A 21,059-nucleotide genomic window follows, 5' to 3' on the forward strand; every position below is an offset into this window, starting at 1 on the left:
TTTATTGGCATAATTTGATCACAAAGACGAAGTGACGAAGTCAAATATTTCACTTGCTGTGTTCATAATATTCATCTAATAACTACGATTTTTCCCCCATTACTCTGCATTGCTTCGAATATCTAGATGAATCTCATTCGTACTAAATTATTATGTCCCTCGTGTCTGCATAACTGATTTAACTTAGAGTTGCAGCACAGCGAGTTCGATTTCGCCACGAAAACTGTGTAAAAATTTGTAGGTAATACTTGAAAGTTGAGAAAAAATCAGGTTACAGTAACCACGCAGGAAACGTGGCAACATTGTTTTTCAAGCTTTAAATCATTGCCGGGACGCAGTACTTCATACAGATGTGCTCTGCTGTCCGTGATAACTTTGTTTTGTTAAGAAACACGGAAATGCTGGAGTTGAATGAATGTTTTATTTGTATAACAATCAGAGTACAGGAAATAATATTTTGTCAGGCATGCAGGCCTATATTTTTACCTACTCTCGAATTGTTTGAATTTTATTTGAGAAAAATGTTTATTTCTCCATTCCTTTAGAGTTTTTAGCCGGAGAAAACACGGTGAAAGTTTTATATGTGCGTTTGAAGGATGAAAATAAAAGTTTAAGTAGGGGAACATAAGCTAAGTCGCTGATTTAATTTTAAACTAATTTCAAAATCCACAATGCCCTGGCTGTTTCCCCTCAATTATAATTTTATCTTTTTTTTTCCAACCCTAAGAACTTTCGACAGTTTTCAATTTTGTCCAATTTTATTAACCAGAAAGACCACAAAATTGCTTAATACCTCATTCGTGCTAAAAATTTAAGGCTGACTGAAAGGAAATTTAAAGCATAGCTTATGCACACCATCGACATTATTCACTAGCATGAGATAAATTTTTGTGTTTCATACCCCATGACCTGTGAGAAAAATGTATTTTATTCTAAAAAATGTATTATTTATAAATTTCTCCTTTACATTAAAAAGCGATTCCTCAAATTAGTAGCATCAGTCATTTAAAAGGATATAGATATGATTTGTCGAAAAAAAAGGTATTGTCAAGAATAATTTTGTAATTAATGGCATTATTTTTATTTATCTATCGTTGTACTTAAGAGATTAACCTATCACATTTTTCTCCCATACTCCTAACAATTTTACGGAAGGGGAACAGCATAACAAAACAGAACAAACTCATCTGAGAGTAATCTAAGGTTTTCAAATGGTATTTAAATTATTCGAATCCTTTGTAATTCCAACCAATAAAAAGTGCTTGTTAGGGTTTGGCTATATGAAAAAGAAGGAAAGGAATTGACGTTGCGTCGCATTCAATCTAATATCGACCATAACATGACATTATGCACGCCGTTAATAATACATCTGAATCTAATTTATTGCATGCAACTATTCGTCCTCCGCGGTTGTCTATGTTGCCTATAGACAAAATTGAAGGCGTTTTTGTTTTCCGTGGAGTCGCATAGCTGTCGCATAACGGTTTGTAGTGCCATTTGAAGTCGTTTTACGGGAGTTACGTGTGTTCTGATTAGTAGGGGCGTATAAATTTGTGCTAAGAAAACATTTTAGGTACACAGCTGAACGTCATCCATTTTTTTAAATGAATTTCACGTTTTCTAGTAAACTCTTGAATATTTTTCTTTATAATTTCAGAGAATGTCAGTCGTTTTTTAATACTTTCATGGTTCGCATGAATGATTTCTGGTACTTCAGTAAACATCTGACTCAAATTTCTAATTGATTTTACAAAATACAGAATATCCAAATTTGTAATATTTAAACTGACCAAGAACATATCGACCATCAAAATTTAAGGAAAAAGCATAACTCAACAATGTTGATACTTAAAATATAGACGAATGGAACACTTTATATCACATCTGTTCGGAGCTTTTTTGAAAAGACTATCCACTGAAGCATTCGACAAGACGCCCGCTTTGACTATTGACCATCCACATAAATTACTAATATTTACGTAAAATTTCGAAGAGGAAACACGTAACGGCGTGCTTTAGTTCGTACCACGTACAGCATTTCATTTGCGTTAACAAGCATTTGCGCTTGCGGAACAATAAATTATTTCCCCGGCCGAAATTCTTCCCTGTTTAAATTAACGTGATTTGAGCTAAACTGTTCAATCGCATTACGTCCGCTAAAATTCACCCGATTTCCCACACACACATCTCCTCAGTGCCGGACAGGGCCTGTTTCACCGCGACCCCGGACCTCGCATCTGGCTGAGTCAGATGTTGCGAGTGTTTGCCATGTGAGCATAGAAACTCCCATTTTGCCTGGCGCTTTCGCGTATAACTGCGCTGCTGTTCTGAGAATAAAGTTGCTTTTTGGATATTGTAAAACTCACACGGTTTCGGTCAGTGGCGGCCTCCTGTGGTGTGGTGTAGTGATCGTGACGCTTGCTCTAAGATCGGGAGGTCCCGAGTTCGATTCCCAGCCAGGTGACCCGAGTTTGATCAAACAGCGGTTATCTGGAGCTGGCTTGATTAGTGAAGGAGGGGAATTGGGACTTTAGGGACGGTAAAAGCGCAAGATCATTCCTCGTAAGATATTTGAAGTGTAAAACAAAACAAAAATTGACCGAAAATTTGGTTGATCAACCAAGGTCTTAAAGTTGATCTGACCGAAAAAAGAGGCGACTCAAAGTAACCATAAACATGGATATTTTCAACTGTGTTGAGGCCCACTCTCTGAAGAACTCACAAGAATAAAACAAGCGGGAAAGCTCCACTACGTTCGAATTAGAGAGGCGCTCAGTTGTTTCCTGTGTAGGCGCATTTTCAAGTTCCCCGAAGAAGATGAGCACCGCTGAGGTGAAAGAACTGGCTCACCAAAATGTCAAGTATCAATTTGGAGGAAACTCGACGACCGCTAAGAAGATGAATTGTAGAAAAACGACTATCGTCCTCCATGCTTTGACATTAGAAGCATTAAATAAAGGTATCACAGATTAATCCACTCTGAATAATAGTGGTGATAAAAAGAACCAATGTGTTGTGGTTAAAAATTGTTTAATTACATAATTTACCTTTCGGTTACGCTATCATCAGAGCATTTACAAAACTTTAAACATGAACATAATCACAGTTTGAAGTTTTTAACGATATTTTACATCACGGATATGCTGATGATGGCGTAAGCCGAAAGGTACTTTAGTAATTAAAATTGTTTTTAACCACAGCCCCTTGGTTCTTTTTATCACCTTCGTTACAAAATAGTGTTGTTCAAGTGGAACTATATTATTCTTAATGTCAGGCCCCTCTCCGCTATCTTGCTGTTAAGATGGTGCGCCATTTGAACACTTTGCCAGTGCACTGAAAAAAATTCTCGGCGCTTTTACCAAGGTCCGTTGGTACCTTTTCCATCTCACTTTTTTTTACCAATCATTGGTAATTTTACCTAAGCCTTACCTAAAAACCTGTAGTTCTACTGTTTTTTTCCAGGTAAGAATACCACTTTTATCGGTAATCAATTCCCGGTAACTTTGTCATTTTATCTCGGTAATTCTACCACAGTTGATAAAAAATATTGGCGTTTTTACCAAGGTCCAGTAAAATTACCGAGAAAGTTCAATAGTTTTACCGAGATTTCTCGGTAAAATACCCAATTCCTAAATGGTAATTTTACCAAGCAAAAACTGGGATCAAATAGAACCCTGAATTCTTGGTAATTTTACCCTTTTCTTAGTAAATACATCGAGATTTTTTTTCTCAGTGGGGGTAGATTAGAATTCTAGAGGCAGGTTGAAATAAAAAATGGCTCCCTGTCGGCCGAGGGCTTTAGTTCCGAAGAGGTCGAGAAAATTCATGTTTTATGAGAGGCACTTTGGCAGCTCGCGAATGTTCATACGGCGTTCCTCCCGAGCATGGGAGTGCGGAGCAGACGGATTTTCCCAGGCGACCTGATAGAGCGCGGCGGTCGGAATCGGAGTGAAATGGGCCGGAAGGAGTAAATGAATAGGTGCGAAACCGGGGAGGAGGGACCGGGGAACGGCGCCCGCTCTCGCCAAGGGACAAAGCCGAGGCCAGCGCCGTGAAAAGCTCCCCGGATTTGATTGCTTTTTCTTTTTGTCCCGCCCCGGCCGGAGCCGGAGCGGATCGCCCCGTGAAAAGCGGGGCCGCGGTGGAGCTGAAAAGGCTCCCCGAGCCCCGATCAATCAATCACGCTAAAGTGAAATTAATTATCAAGTTTAATTGAAAAGAAGCAGGCACATCAGATTCACCGTGTCTCTAAGACTCGAGAGGGATATCCCTTGGTTTTTTCGGGAGGAGGGGATTTCCTCGATCGAGAGAGTAGGAACACCCCCCCCCCCCTCCTCGACAGCTTTTGGTGGCGGGGACTGTCATTGAAAACTCGAGAGGGATGGGACATAAAATGTTGAGCGATTGTAGGTTGAACGACGCCGTATGCTATTCGTAAAACGAAGAAAACCAAATGCGTTGTATATGTCAAATAGTCGAATCAGGCATTTTATCAAATGCCCGGGCAAACAGTCAAATTTTCAGAGTTTACGAGGTGTCTTATGTTTCCAGAAAGACCTCTCGGATTTCCAATGTTTTGAAAGTAAAAATCCATAAAGGTACAGACTGTCATTGCATTTCCCCTTCTCAACTATTCCTCATATTTCTTCAACCGTCATAATTGTGAAAACTAATTATTTTATAAAATGCTGTATGTTTTGGGATGGATGTGCATTTGAGGACTAGAAAAAGTTTTGCTTCCAAAAGTTTGGAAAGAGAAGGGTTTATGTAATTTTGATGACAAGTTTCGGTAGAAATGCATAGACGATTTTTCATGTATTGGCTTTAAATACATGTTGCACGTGTTGAGAAATTAAATGAATCAGCATAAAAAGATAAAAATTTTGAAGTTTAAATACACGCATTTCCCAAAACATAAGAGTTGGTAAACAAGGCTGGATGATGAAATCATGATTAGGACTTTTCAGAGGAACGCTGAAACTTGTTTTTGGAGTAGCTACCGGTCGATTCTGCATGCGATTTTAATAAATTAAATGAATAGCTGAAGGCTGTCTGCCGAGTGAAATAATACATCCAATATTAAATGAGGCAAATTTTCAACCCTTTCTACTCACTCTTATTAATTAGAGTTGTCGCAGCTGTCAAGTCACGGCGGACCTCCCAAATTTGCGTGCAAACTCATTTAAATTGTACAACTGTACTCGTACTAGATCATTTCGACAGCCCGGCGTTGCTTACTCTCTGGTCTACCAGGTATTTAATCACACTGAGATAAATTTTATCACGCACAATATTCTTACAACAGATTATAAATTATTAATTTTGGGTGAAATGACTGATTAAAGGGTCGTTTTAAACGCAGGAAATGCATGCAAAAGTATATAGCGCCAAGTGAATATTCTCTTGAAGTTGTATTCATTCGCGTGCAATCATATAGTGTTTCCGGCGATTAGATGATGTAACCAGAAATGCTGAATATTTTCGGTAAATGTATACAGAATATTTTGGCGCATTCCATTCCATTCTATTCCGAGACGGATTTTACTGTTTTAGTTGTTTTAGTGAGTTCATCTAAAAGATATTAGACGAACTTCGATAGAATTTCAATTTCGAAAATCTGAGCTTTACAGCTTTCCTAGCTATCACGGCAGAATAGTAGGACGTTTTCGAAGTAGCTCCTTAAAATACTCCTTTCTGTGATCGGTAGAACACAATGACAATGAAACTGTGGACCTACTTTCCTGTGTTTCAAATCCTCCGCTCTTATTTTATTCTATGATATAAGAACAAACCAATGCTAAACGGTGTTGCTAAAATATAAATCTTTTTTCGGTGTAGCGGAGAGTCAACAGTGGAGAATGAAGTTTCGAGAAGTAGACCTTTCAGTGACCGAGCGTAAATGATATTGAAGTCTTCCGTTTTTAAAAAGTTTTTAATGAAAATTGCAATAGGAACCACAAGCTCAGGTCATAAGTAAAACACAGTTGTCTTTAGCTTATGATGTCTAAACAAGACGTAACAGTATGTTTTCCCGTTTGGTTGTCCTCCTATTCTACGGCTCAAACAGCGAGCGGTGAGGAGTAGCAAGCCAGGTTAGGTCTAGTTGGGTCACGCAACTAAACAAACTCAGCGGTCGAGCGTAGGGTATCGAGCGAAATTGAAGGCGCTTCGCTACGTTCCCGCAGATCAATTTTACAAGGCCGTTGACAAGGTATATATCCGTATCCGTCCGGTATTCCGGTGTATTCATATTTTCGGGCTATGTTTCTGTTTTTTATCCTACTGAGAAAGTAAGCACACTGTCAGTAATTTTTTTTCTTTTTTTAAAAAAAAATTATTTTTCTATTATTTAATATTTGCATTTATTCTATGAGCGTTACGTGTCAAACCGAACTGGACACTGTGTGGCGCGCCACATTGAAAGCTTAATTAGTCTTACGGCAATAATTCGGGGCACCTTGTTGGAACGACGTCATTTTATCGGCAGAACCCCTGCATTAGTTTCACAAAGTGCCCCATCAGACGTTGCCGACGGGAGGGAGATTGGCCAATTTTCAAACTATCGCGAATAGCGCACGTAAAAGTTGAGACCCCCTCGCTCAATCACCAGCAATGGAAGTCCCCACCTAAACTTCGAGCGAATTGAATTCCTCGCCATACCTGACGGTGTATTTTAGCTACCTCGGGGCATATTTCGAAATATCCTTATTCCAACATTTCGGCTATAAGCGGATTGAAACCGGGGCTGTCAGATTTCCGCGAGGCTTGATGCTCTTGACGATGGAGGATAATCTTTTGCACAATTCTGTGGGAGAAACAGAAAGCATAATAGGAAAAAAGAAGAAGGAAAGGGTATGTATCGACAACGTGGTGAAACTGAAATACATAGGCATGGAATCAGCCTGACTGTGAGCATTTTCTTTAGAGACTAGGGTAAATCCGCAAAGAATTTAAAGGCCTTTAACCCTTAGATGCCCAAATCGGGTGAAAATGACATGAGGCTTATTGAAAAACGCGCCCCGCAGGTTGCATGGAACCGGCACATACGAGCTTCAGCTAGGTCTTCAAATACATCGTAAAAAAGGAATTTAACGTCAAATTGTAAAAAAAGGAAAAATCAGGTGGCAACACAGCTGATGATAGAAGAGATGTATTCGGCGCTTTTTCAATTCTTTTTCCAGAATCTGAGCGCCACCTCATGGCCAGCGTTGAGCACGGTTTTATATACGCCTCGCGCCTTCGCGCCTTCAATTTTGCGCAAACAACACGGCCATCCGTCAAGTACGAATAGTTGAATCTCTGCGCCGTATCAACGCGAGTCCTTTTCCTTGCTCTCTTTCCATACTGTGTTTGTTTCCATTTGTCTTATTCGTAGTGGTGGTTTAAGGGCTACGTGAGTAACGTAGCCGAAGATAAGAGAGATGTATTCGGACCTAGTTTTTTTTTAAAAAAAAATTCGTTTTTTTTGGTGTTAAAATTGGAGTCATTTTGCCAAATTTAATTTGAGCCGTATTTGAACTGTCGGCTCACAATACTTTTTTCCAAGAGCTGTTTGAAAATTGTATAGACTTTCAGAGGAAAAATTTCCGATTTTTACGAGAATGATCCCCCTTACGTTCACAATTTCAAAAAATATCAGCCGCACCCAAAATGCACCGCGCTGAGACATCGAGGACGTACCTTCAGAAAAAAAATATCCGCAGTTCTTAAACATTCAACTCTCAAAGATGCGAAATTTCTTTCATAGAGCAAGAGTTGACAGCACAGTTTCATCCGCGACCGTCGCATCAAAGAAATTGACTTCAAGGCCCTCCTTCCTTTACGCAACCAACCCTCCACCCATTCCTTCTCAACCGCGACCCCCTACCGCGCCACGGAATAATCGAATTACGGAGTTCTCCATCCGGTGCGGAATCTTTGGATTCCGCGGTAAATGTTTTAATTTCGAGAGGACGTCTAACGGATCGTGACGGGGGGAGAGGGGGTAGGCGGAGGGGGAGGGGGAGGGGAACGAGAGTCGTTGCGCATTTATTGAAAGAGATTACTCTCATACCCCGGGGCTCCGGGTGGGCTGGCCCCGTTGCCGGGAATAGTGGAAACCGTATTTGCATCAAAGAGGTAATGACGAGATCCAGGGTCGGAAGGGGAAGGGGCTTGCAATGCGATTGGTTCGGCTGATGATGCGCCCTCAAAGCGTTATTCAATGCGCTCACCTCATTACGGATGGTCCGAGGGAACGGTCCTGAGGGATCGGGGCAGTGATAAAGATTAGTTTCCGAGTGGAGAATGATAGGAAATCGAGCAACAATATGTGCGGTTAGGCCAAACATCGTATCCGCTCACTTGTCATTTCGCTAATTTGTCTGTGTCTCGCTAATGAGAAGTGGGTCAGATTTGGGGACGAGTCGTCACCTTCCGGCCTTCCGATATCGTTACATCAATCGTCATTAGGCGAAAAAACTTACTTTCAATGCCTCGGTACACGATCGAAGTCATAGCCTATTTCGATCAAAATAGACCATTTGATGACTTTTGGTTACCATGGAGCAATCCTCTCTGATTAAAGTTGGACGATCTCTTCAATTTTGATCAAAATAGGGTTCCATTTTCTGCCGCATGGGGCATTTCTGCTACGTTTTCTTTTGAAAATAAGTAACGATTGCCCTGCCGTCTAAGGAAAAACGCCGTGTAAACACTCGAGAGTTGCCAAATTTCCTATGATAAAATTTCCCTTTTTGAGGAGAGTTATGAATATATTTCGTTGAAATTTTCAAGACTTTCAGGTGACACAAAAACAAAATCATCTGAAAAATTGGACGTATTTCTATCAAACGGAACTAAGCGCCATAGGAGGAGGAAGGGAGAGGGGGGCTTGGATTGGCGCGGGTGTGGCGGTACGCGATGCTCGTTCCGTCCTATACTCGCAATGCTTTTCCATGGCGCTTAGTTCCATTTGACAGAACGCGCTATCCAGGATTCTAAAATCCTCAAAAGGAACTCAATTTGGCGCTTAGTTCCGTTTAACAGAAACACGTCCAATTGGAAGAAACTTTCTTGCAAATTTTCCCAAAAATTCGTGGTTTACCAGGAGAAATTGGGCAACGCTTGAAGACTCATACGGCGTTTTTCTTCAGCACGGCAGTGCAGGACCAATGACTCCCGACATATTTCCTCTCATTTGAATGGGAATTTTGATCGTCAATTGAGTCCTATGAAAGAACGGGAAGAAGAAAAGGATCCGACGCAACCGCAAGTGAAAAAGCTCGATGAATCGGCGTGGAAAGGGCTTCATTTCCTTTTGACAGCTGGAAGTGCGTCTGAAACGAGGATGCCCGAATTTTAATTCACCAGCCCGCACTCCAAGGCAGCAGAACCAACGATTCCTACAAGCCTCGCTTTTCTCCACCTCAAGTCTTCGTAATGAACCCAAACCGGGAATCCAGGATCCCGAGGGAGGGGAGTCGGAGTCGGGGGTCGCGGAGACCGAAAATAATTCGTCCTCACTTCCGCGGGCCTCGCGAAGGGGGTGAACGGGGGAGGGGGGTGGGGGAGGCGCGGGTGGCGGTGGCGGAAAGGAATGTCATAATGAAGGCGGAATAGGAGCGGGAACGGGGGCGGAGTTGTTGAGAGCGAGCCATTCGGACAATTGACAACTCTCATTTCTCGCCGCGATCCGCCGACATACCTCCTCGATCCCTTACTTAATGCAAAGTGAGCAACCGCCGACGCACAGTCTACGCGCCCGCCTCGGAAAAAATCCCCGGAAATACTGCCGTGATACACCGAAAAAAAAGATGCTGATTTAGCATTCTGGATGTAAAATAGTGTGCGAGAACTCACAAAACACTGACCTAGCCGCCACTAGAGTCTCTTTATACTGAGAGTCAAGACAACACCCCTCATGGAGTCACAAACGGGAATAAAGATTACAGAAATTGAACGTCCTTTGTAATCTTTGATTGGCCCATTCTTTAATTCCTTTCTCCGTTCCTTCTCTCATTCCGTGTGTTCCTTGCCGAACCTGTAATTCCCTGGTCCATTCCAGATTATAATCTTTGTAATTGGTGAAAATGTAATCTTTATTCCCGTTTGTGACACCGTGAAGGCCAAAAATACGGGAACCAATCAGAAATGGATTCACATTGTCTTGACTCTCAGTATAAAGGGACTCTAGCCGCCACAGCAGTTACTTTAGCAATGTCAAGATGTAAAACTAACAGCTGTGGCGGTTAATTCAGCGTTTTGTAAGTTCTCGCACACTTTTTTTACATTCAGAATGTTAAATCAGCATCTTTTTTTTCGGTGTAGCGGAGAGAGCCAACAGTGCGAGAATGAAGTTTCGAGGAAGTAGACCTTTCAGTGACCGACCGTAAAATGATATTGAAAGTCTTCCGTTTTTTTAAAAAAGTTTTTTAAATGAAAATATTGCAATTAGGAACCACAAGCTCAGGCTCCTAAGTAAAAACACATTTGTCTATAGCTTAGGATGTTTAAACAAGACGTAACAGTATGTTTTCCGTTCGGTTGTCCTCCCTTTCTACGGCTCTAACAGCGGGCGGTGAGGAGTATCAAGTCAGATAAGGTTTGGTTGGGTCACGCAACTAAACTAACTCAGCGGTCGAGCGTAGGGTATCGAGCTAAATTGAAGGCGCTTCGCTACGTTCCCGCAGATCAGTTTTACACTGCCGTTGACTAGGTTTGTATAATGTGCGAGTCCACCTTGGTCTTTTCATCGCCGTGTTTTATCATTTATGAACTTGCCGCTTGAGGTACCTAGGTGCTCGATTTCGTATGGGTTTCCTCTTCCCCCGATTAGAACGGCTCAAACAATTAGTCATATAAGGCATTTCGTCAATCGCACTTAAATGGTCGAGTATCAGACCGCATTCCGACACTATTGATAGAGACGCTTATAAAATGAAAAATGCATGATTTTTCCTTTTATATTTCATCGTGACAGCCGAAATGAAAAATTTTGTACCGTAATCAGATTTGACCGAAAAATATTTGATCCACTCTTGAAATAAAATACCGCAACGTGCGACGACTGAAGAAGGAGAAATGGCAGGGATGAGCGTGAAAAGGGAGGTAATGTGCGTTTCACGGCGAACAAATGACGGCCTTGCGGCTGAACCCGTGAGTGCACATAAACACCTACTGCTAAATCCATTGCTTCAGACGCTATAAATTTTACGTCACAAAAAAAGCTATTTACATCGATTTATCCTCATTTGTAGCTTTGGAAAAGGTTATTTCATCGTTATTGTTTAAATCCAGTTCGATATTTCGTAGAACCCCTGCAGTGACGTCACCACCAATAGCGAATGTATTCCCAAATCTCATGCACCAATTGCAACGTTTCTGAATTCCCACGTGTTGTTTACTTTTGAGAAGAAGAATACGTTATATTTATGGTTTGAAACTTACTTTGGTTCTGCTGGGCCATCCTATGGCGATTCTTTGAAAATCTTAGGTCATAATGTTAATTAGGAAAAAAAAAATTAAATCAGGGAAATGAAAATTACACTTAAAATAATTATAGCAGAAAAGCCTTTACAGCAATACGCGAGTCTCCCTTTACTTAATGACAGTCGAATATGAGATGTCTCTTACATTGTCAGTCATGTGAAGTTCGGTAACTTTTTTCTCTTCACTGTCACAGTACTACCCACGAAAACCGCCTTCAACTCGCAAGGTAGGCAAGAATGACCACACACGCGCTGGTTAAGTTGTCTCGCACTACATAGGCGCTTATCACAGTATCAGACATACGGAGATTGGTTACTCTCACCTGTTAACTGCTCTGATCCGCGAGTTCAGCCTTCAAAATATAAAATAGGCAACCGGAAGCTTGCGGGCTAAGTCGTACCATGTTTTTGTATCAATCCCCTAACTTCAATGGACATTTTTAAGCGCTCAGCCGATAGGCAGCGCTTTTTGATTTCGACTTGCCTCTGAGTACTAGTATACTAGTGCTAATGCGTTTAAATGGCGCAGCAGCTCATCGATGTGTAGGCTTTTTTTTTGGGGGGGGGGGGGTCCATTTTTAAAATAAATAAAGCTGTAAAAACTGTATTTTATGCTTTTAACGTAATGCGCAGGTAGTTTCGATCGTTTGTCTATAAGAAAATTTCTTAGCGGTAGAGTAATTCTTATCGAAATTGATCGTTGAACTCAAATGAAGCCTAAAAAAAACGCGCCTGATGAGCTCAACGGTGAGCTCATTTTCGGGAAACAAAAATACGCGTTTACGGTTTCCTTGGTAACCTTTGTTTGCTATCAGCTGATGTTTTATTTCCATTACCCAGCCAAGTCGACGGAGTTTATACGTCCTTTCCTCACTAAATACATTTACTAACACCTGAGCGCTTTTCTAATACGACAGTATTAGAACTTTCCCGCTTGTTTTTTGGAATGAAAAACACGAGCTCTTTGTGTCAGTTTAATCGCTTTTCAGTCTTCAGATCTCACCACCCTTTACATCTTAGCTGAATAGAAAGCTTTGGTTGTACATTTTTACGACATTTTTCTATCATTTTTACGACGTGCCAAATAATGAGAATCACTTCACCTCGAGGACGTCACAAGGACCCTTCTCGTAACAGTCACCTGGCGAGGAATATCGGAGAAAAGAAGCGTCTGAAATATTGGATGGAAACGTTGAGGGCGTTTTGCCGCGATAAAGAAAAACGTCGTGCGTACATTCAGGTGTTGCTAAATTTTTATTTCATTAGAAGAAAAAAAATTCAATATTCCGCTTTGGATCTTTTAGAGAATTTTATTAGTTTTTTTATACAACGTATCTGGAAAGTTTCAAGCAAAATACCCATTATTTGATTATTTTATCTGAGGAAACATGGCAACGTTCGAACGTTCTTGAGCCGTTTTTGTTTAGCACAGTGGTGTTGTGAAGGTGTTCGGAGCGAAATCCAGACCCTTTGGAAGTGAGTGGGAGTCGTGTGGTTGAGTTTAGCACCGCGATTCAATTGTGAATATCCATGCAGCGTGTAAACTCAAGAATGACCTAGTCCTTGCGAACAATACCCTTTCGCGGTAACACTCAAGCTCCGCGTTAAAGAATAACGCTGCTCATTCTAACGTCGCGCCCTGATTCAACGTTAAATTGGACTACGTCTTGCGATAAGGAACTACTATGTCGAACTCAGTTTAGAAACCGCGTATGGGTCATTATTTCCCCCATGTAGGAAAGTGCTTTTACGGATGAGCAAGATGTAGAGTTCCATATTGCAAGCCGCAGTCCAATCCGCTTGCCTCTCGCGTGTTAACATGAAATTCTGGCAAATCTCCTGAATAGCCGGGAAAGAGCCTTTTAGCGTGAGAATTGACGTGAGTGGCGAGCGTACCGCTTTAATTGGAGAGACGCGCAACACACTGGGTTTTTCGAGTGAGTAGAAATGAGTTTCCACCTGGGAGAAACTGCTCTGTGAAGCGTCAGGAGTGAACTTGCATGACCACACATTCAACAATTTAGCTTTTGCACGGTGATGAGGTCTTTTCGGGGATTGGAAAGGCTTTAGATACGAGCTGGTGTGAGCTGACTAATGGGCCTTTAGACAGGGTATGAATTTAAGCATTACGGAGCATGGTTCCTCCTCAAAATTTTATGTGGGAAGTATATCACACAACGGGGCGTATATAGATAACAACTACGTATATTACGGAAGATATGAGTGTTTACAATTATTGTACCAAGTTGATACCAACATGGTACCATGTCTCACTCTCCAACAAAGTCTGATAACAACAATAATCTGATAATTTCAAGGAAAAATATGCACAACATTCTTCAAAAATACATGTTTTAATTCGGAGAAATACGGAAACTCAGAGAGTTCATACAGAATTTTTCCTTAGCCGGCACTCCGGCAGTACCATCATGCTAAGGAAAAACGCCGTATGAACATTCGAGAGTTGCCAAATTTCCATCGATAACATGTTTATTTTGGAAGAAAGTACATACTTGTCCTTGAAATTTTCAAACATTTTAGATTAAACTGCCATCGATATCGTCTGAAAAATTGGAAGAAAAATATTCATAACATTCCTGATAAATTCGTATTTTATCAAAGGAAACTTGGCAACGCCTGAAAGCTCTTACGGCGTTCTTCCTCAGCACGGCAGAGTACGTTTCTTTTCGTTGAGTTTAAGCCGTGAATTTGACAACGGATTGGCAACGGCGTGGCGCGGTTCGGGGATCCCTTTTACCGGGAGGTATTGACAGACACACTGTCAAGATAGCAACACTTGTTATCGGCGAGTAGTGCTGGAGTGGAGTGAACAAGGGTCCGGATTAGGCACTGATTAAGGACTCGTTACACATAAGCATGAACACCCGCGTTGTAACAAGACCCCCCTCCTCTCCGCGCACCCCTCTCGTCCCCGCCCACCCCTCATGAGCTTGTCAGCGGGATCCATCAATCTGTCGAGGGGGTTCCTTGAGGGAGGTAGAAGCCGCAGCACCATGACTTGCACTATACCCACGCGTATTTTGATGGCGTCTTTGATATGAAATTCGGCTAAATGCTCTCGGGGTAATGGAGCGAAGTGGAGGCTTCCTCAGGAGGGTATGGATTCGATCGACTTGAATCGATCGGGAAACAAGAGCTTGAATCGATCAACGTGAATCGATCGACCATTAATTTAAAACACCGGTATTGATTCGATAGACATGAATCGATCGTGAGTCGGTTGAATCGCACTAAAAAAAAGATTGGTAGACTTTACCATTTCTTCACGCTGTATTTTACACAGTGTGAATTCAAAGTCGATTTTGTCAGAGGAATGGTTACCTGTACCAGTATATAGTAACGTTTACCTTTTTTCTGGCAGAATTGACTCTGAATTGACGCTGTGTGAAATACAGCGTGAAGGAATGAGAAATTCTACCAGTCTTCTTTTTCAGTGCGGTGTCGATCGAATCACGTCGATCGGTTCACGTTTGGGTTTTTCTAATCGATTCATGTCGATCAAATTCATACCCTCTGTTTCCTGATCTTAATAAATGGATAATTTGGAATGCGTTCAATTGAAACTCGCCAAGTCGCATTATAGGCAAAACTTTTGCATTATGCTTCTTGGAGGATATGGGCATTTCCAATTAATTGTGGTAGTGCCGCAACTCAGGTTAGGAGTAAGTACCACGACAGTTGGGTAAGTAGCGTAATTTATTGGGGAACTACCACAATTTTAAAAACTTGATGTGACTTGATGCATTTCTACTTAAATCAGTCAGTTTTGTTGAGTCTTGAAAGATATTTGTATTATTTACTTAATATGTGTGATGGATTCAGTCATAATTCGCCTAAAGGTGGAAATTCAAATCGCGGAAAAACCGATTTGGAGTCGAATGGATCAATCATCAGTTTCTAAGGCTGAACTCTTTCTGATGCTTTCAAGAACATCTGGTCAAAATTTCAAGACATAATTTGCATCATGAAGGATGCCATTAACGTTTGTAACGAATCGTGTCTAAACGAGCCCACTGTATTCAAATCTTCTAATTATGATGTAGGTTTCTATCCCATAAGCGACAGTGTAAAAGTGCGGATCGCTATTTTTGTCGGTCTCCTATGGTGTAGTGGTTGTAGCGCTAGCTCTGTGATCGGGAGGTCCCGGGTTCGATTCCCGGCCAGGCGACCCGAGTTTGATGGTCTCAAATAATGGTTGCCTGGGACTGGTTGCAGGGACGGAGGAAGGACGGGACTATAGCGCAATGATTAGCCCTTGTGGGCTATTTGAAGTAGGAAAAAAAAATTGAAATCGAGCTGCATAGCGACCAATGAGGAAGCCCTTGCTTCGTTTTCTATCCAAAGGAACCGAACCACCTCCAAAATAAAAATTTCCCTCGGCGATTTTATATTTTAACAAATAAACCGTTTTGAGCATTTCTTACTGAAAATTGTATAGCTTTTTCTTCGGATCACACGAAATTCATCAGCAGAATTTTGGACAGAAACTGCAGTCATATCATCATAAAAAATTGATTCCTTCGATTCGCTTTTACAACTGCACGTATTTGTGCAAAGAGGAACTATGTTGCACACAAACCTTGTGAACATAGTTTCTTTTGGCACAAATACGAGTACGTTCAACTTTGGAATGGAGTCACGTCAATTCGTCCTGGAAACGACGAATTTTTCAATATCAATCAAAAGCCGATTATTTGCTCAACACTTGACCTCATTCCATCTGAATGAATCTCCGTGGGGTATCCAACCGGCAACCCACATTCGGCGTACATAAGGGGGGGGGGGGTACCCAATGATGCATGTTGCACTCACGTGGCCTCACGTCTGGGCCATTGAAGCACGTTCCCCGGTATTGCAGTTCCGAGCAATTCGCCGCCAAGGGGGGGTTGTCGTGGGACGCCTTCAATTCGCGAGTAGGCAACCCCGGTGTTCTGCCGGAGGTTAAGCCCCTCTCCATCACCGTCTCACATCGTTAGCGACCGTGCGTCAACATGATTCACACAATGCGCTGAAATATTGCGCGCTACGAGGTACGACTTGGATTCCGACCTGACTCAACGTTCGGCTTCGCGTTATAATCTGCTCGCCGATCAAATAACGCCTTCGTTACCCACAACGATCGAAAAAGGAATAGGACACGTATACAGTCGTCCCTATATTACGTAACGCACTTTTCCGGCATTTTTGACCCCCCCCCCCCGCCCTGTAACGCTTTTGTGACGTAGGTCCCAATCCTTCAACACGTAAAAACAAAATGGCGCAACGTTCTCCTCAACCCCCTCCCTCCCTAGAGAGTGACGTAATTTAGGAATGGGCCCATAGATATAATGAAGCTCATAGGAATGAATTTCGTAGCTCAACCTGCTCAAAATTGAATCATTGGTAATATCGCGCACACAAGTGTTTAACGAACACTTTGAATCAGAAATGGCCTAATTTTTTTGAACTGAACCAATTAATACCCATACGGGGAGATTTTTGAGATGGGTTCGAAACAAACTTCGGTAGGTAGGTCTGCCACGAACTTTGCTTTCTCTACCGTTATCACTCATTTTTCGTCTTGGAAATACAGACTTCTCTGGGCCAAGTTTGTTTATAATGGATTTTAAGAGGCCGAACACTGAAGAGCCAAACGGGTAGCGGCATAGACATGGTAATACTCTCCCGAAATAGGTAATCTAGATGTGACCTTCCCAGGAATAAGGACCTTCGCACCAAAAAATTGAAGAATTAAAATACGGCCACCTCTGCTTTGACGAGTGTTTTACAAATGTTTCAGCAAATTTTGGATTTCGACAATTTTCTCAGAAAGGAACGAACTTAGCAATTAACATATCTCTACTTTTAAATCAGCACGATGATGCGCGAATTTTCTTAAATAGGACATTTTTCTCTCCTGTGAAGAAGCCTCCTTCGATTACGGCTTGAAACTTGAAGCCTAAGCTAACGTGAAAGCTTTTCCAATCAACGGACAAATCTTTTACAAACATGGCCGAGCGAGCATTAAACATAGTTGCCAAATATAATTTAAATTAGCCATTATGCTTGTTTTTACATTGTTTCTGCGGAGAAAAACGGTGGTGCGTTCGCGATGTCGAGGATAGTTTACACTAACATTAGGCTCCATGCATAGTAAAAATGTCAGTTCAAGTACATATATTTTTGTATATTTCTAACGTGAGCACCGTAAAGCAAGCAATGGTACCTCTCTTACGATGTTTCCACGTAGATAGGTCGGAGTATGTGTCATAAATTAAGAGAATTTCATCGGAATTGAAGGTCTCAATGTTCCGAGTATACCCCATTTCTGGAAGTATGAAGAAAATCCGTTCTTTGAACATAAAAATTAAGATTTTAGAAAGCTGTTTCTTAAAACCACGTTTTCTGAAACCTGGACTTAAAACTTCCAATACTTTCGCGCGAGTTGGTCCATTTCTGCATGTTTGCGCCGAAAATTTTGTAAAAAAACTCATCTCTGCTCAAGTATCAATACCTTTATTTTGAGTTTTCGTAGACTGAGGTGCATGTTTTGTGAACGGTCACAAACAGACTACATTTTCAAATTCGGAACCATACTTTCTGGCTCAACGGTAAAAACACTTATGTGCAGAGGAAAACAAACGGCACATACGTTATTTCTAAACTGAGGCAGAAACCGTAGTTCCTGATTGCAAAATTTTGTCCAAATCAGTAACCGTGGGTAACGGGCACGAGTATTTCGTCGTATTTATGAAGGCAATTCGGCAGCAGTGTTTTTACGGCACGTATAGAAAACACATAAATAAACGCGCCGGGGGAGTGATTAAAAACGGGGGACGCTCCATCCAGCGCCCCCAACTCGGGGCCGAAATTCCGCCATAATTTACCCACATCTAATGCACGTTGCGTCAAATTTGGCCTCAAGGTGGCGTGGGGGCGGTAGTTCGGACGGGTGACAGTCACTTGGGGGCGGCAGTGGTGGCGGCGCTAAGACCAGTTGAGCTTTCCGGGGCCAGGGGTGGCTTAGCATCCCGTTTGATCAACTTTCCCGCGTTATTTAACCATTTGCATGTTTTAACGTGGTCTGTTGGATGTAGGGCTTTTTTGACACGTGTAGCTCGGAAATAGTGACGCGGGTCCGTAGACAAAGCCGCAGATGCGATTGGTTTCCGGGCCGGACATTGAAAGTGCCCTGAAATTTTAAGCCGGTGTCGTTCGTTTTAACTGCTTGTCGAGGAGAAGCCAGGGGTGAGGCTGATTGAGTCTGGCGTGACGGGGTATTTATTGGACGTATTTAAATCGAAATGAACTGTCCACATGAGGACCTTGAGCCCTACAACCCATAAAACTACAAGTATTACTTAGCCCATGTGATGATGGAGATAGTTCCTTTTGCTTTAAATATTTGTACGTCGTATTATTCCTAAAGCGTGTGTCTCACGAACTTGCTCTGTTTACACGAACTTTATACATCTTTTATCAGCGGTTGAACTATAAAATACGCCATTTGATTAGGGGCTTCCAGAACCGATACGCTTTTCAATAAAATACTAATTTAACGGATTCAACCGATATTAGCGTAACTGTATCTTACGTTGAATAAAGTTCTCTTGTGTTCTATTTTTCGACAGAAAAAAACCATTAACGCCCCCAGCTTTTCGTGAATTTAGCCTAGATTATGAGGAATAACTCACAAAAGTCCAAGTTTTATTGCTACGAATCACCGTTAGGGTGCTGCGGAATTTTTTAATTTTTAAAAACACAAACATTTTGATAAATACTAACGTACTTGCTTGCGTAAATATTTGTAAGAATAAAAGAACGCGTATTGAGACCTTAGGTCCCATCATAAAGGTCGCAGCTGATGATGGGATCTAAGGACCCGAAGTCCCTTCATTTTTACGAATATTTATGCGAGCGAGTACGTTAATGGTTACAAACATGTTTGTTTTGCCTAGTTTTCTGTTTCAAAAATAAAACATCAGAAGGAATTAGGCAACGTCTGATATGGTTGGCAGTGGCGTGACGTGAATTGCGATGTATCGATTGTTATGCCATTTAAACCTATGGAAAAGGATCGATAAACAGAGTGTTCGCAGCGAACGCCTTAATAATCGATTCTTTATCATAGGTTTAAATGGCATAACGATCGATACATCGCAATTCACGCCACGCCACTGATAGTTGGACTGATTACGTTAATTAAAATCTTTACAATTAGTGAGTTGCTTAAAATTGTGCGAAAATTAACGAGAGGTGTTGTCTAACTGAAAACGTGAAAGAAGCAGGATTGAAATCAAAGGGTGTAAAGGTTACGAGCGTTGCTGTCGCAGCTTTCAATAACTCTAGATGAGAAAATATCCTCCGTGAGGAAATAGTCATCTATTCGAGTTATGTGCCTTCCTCTTTCTATAAATTTTGCCTCAAAAGTAAATAACGATAATCTTAAAACTGCAATTTTACGAACTCAAGTTTTTATGATTGATAATGAGGCATTCTGTAATGCTAGATTGCGGCTCGACGCACGAGTTTTTTCGACAGAGTTGGTGATTTTTTCATGTGCGATAAAATTCTATAATGGCTATAAAATCCACAATTCATAGAAGTGGTATGATGCACGGAACTAAAAACAAAAGTAACTTGTACGCACACTTTAAGAAAAGATACGGGCGCGGGATCGCTAAAATACATTGTCTCTGCGTAAAACTTCCTCAACAAAAAGGGAACGTGATTTTCCAGCCTTACCTTGAATTTATCCTTGCCAGCTCATCAGTCCACCTCCCACACATCAGTGCCGATTCCACTCTTCAGAAGGTAGAGCCTCCCTCTGTGGTCAATGTCCACCCGGATCCACCGGGGCGGGGGTTGGAGAGGAGGAAGAGGGATGGGTGGCGTTGAGTCTTGTCGTGCGGGTTGCGGGAGGCTGTGTTGCAGGCGTCGCTGGGGCCACGACGGCTTGATGATGCTCTTCGTGCGACAACTGACTGTCCAATTCTTCCAAAAGTCCCTGGGGGCCTTCCACCTGCTCGACCGGTACCACTATGAACTGTGTGCCGTGGATATTGTACCGCCCTGTACAGAAGAAAAACCGGTCTTAAGTAATTAAAAATTGTCAAAAAGAGTAATTCCATAATTTTAATGGGGGGGGGGAGGGGGAGGGTTCTGTACAGAGGAGGACAGTAGTATTTCCTCGTAATGGCAATAAGTAAAAAATTGGAGACTCCTACTTGTTTCAGTTATAATTATCTTTCCAAAGTTGAAATTTTCAAACATTTAACTGGTTGCCATTTTAAAGTAATAGTGGGAAATTAAAGTTGAGAGCTATAATCTTCTTTTTTCGTGCTTTTTCAAGATTGATTCTAAAGGATTTGCAAGGACCACCATTGGGTAATGTATTTTGACGAGAGATAAATGATATTCTTTTTAAGGCGTATGAGTCAGTGCCATTTTAATTTCAAATATAGATGAGTCTATGCTGTGTAAAAAAAACCTACCAGCAGTTTTCCAGTTTGATTGTCCTCCCTTCCTACGGCTCCAACAGCCGGCGCGGGGCGCGGCGGTGAGGAGTATCAAGCTAGGTTAGGTTTGGTT

The 21,059-nt window shown here is 41.7% G+C and overlaps 1 protein-coding gene across 3 annotated transcripts in view; it reads right to left on the reverse strand.

Annotated features, from left to right (window-relative positions):
- LOC109044336 (uncharacterized) overlaps nt 1-21,059 on the reverse strand; it is a 133,974-nt gene that overhangs the window by 61,907 nt on the left and 51,008 nt on the right. For all 3 annotated transcript variants that reach the window (XM_019062023.2, XM_019062021.2, XM_072297743.1), the window contains exon 3: nt 20,214-20,540. In XM_019062023.2, the coding sequence (XP_018917568.2) occupies nt 20,302-20,540 (239 nt within the window). In that variant the 3' untranslated portion in view covers nt 20,214-20,301. The remainder of the gene's footprint in view (nt 1-20,213; nt 20,541-21,059) is intronic.

Source organism: Bemisia tabaci, chromosome 3, assembly GCF_918797505.1.
Source record: "Bemisia tabaci chromosome 3, PGI_BMITA_v3".
In the NCBI taxonomy this organism is placed as follows: Eukaryota; Metazoa; Arthropoda; class Insecta; order Hemiptera; family Aleyrodidae; genus Bemisia; species Bemisia tabaci.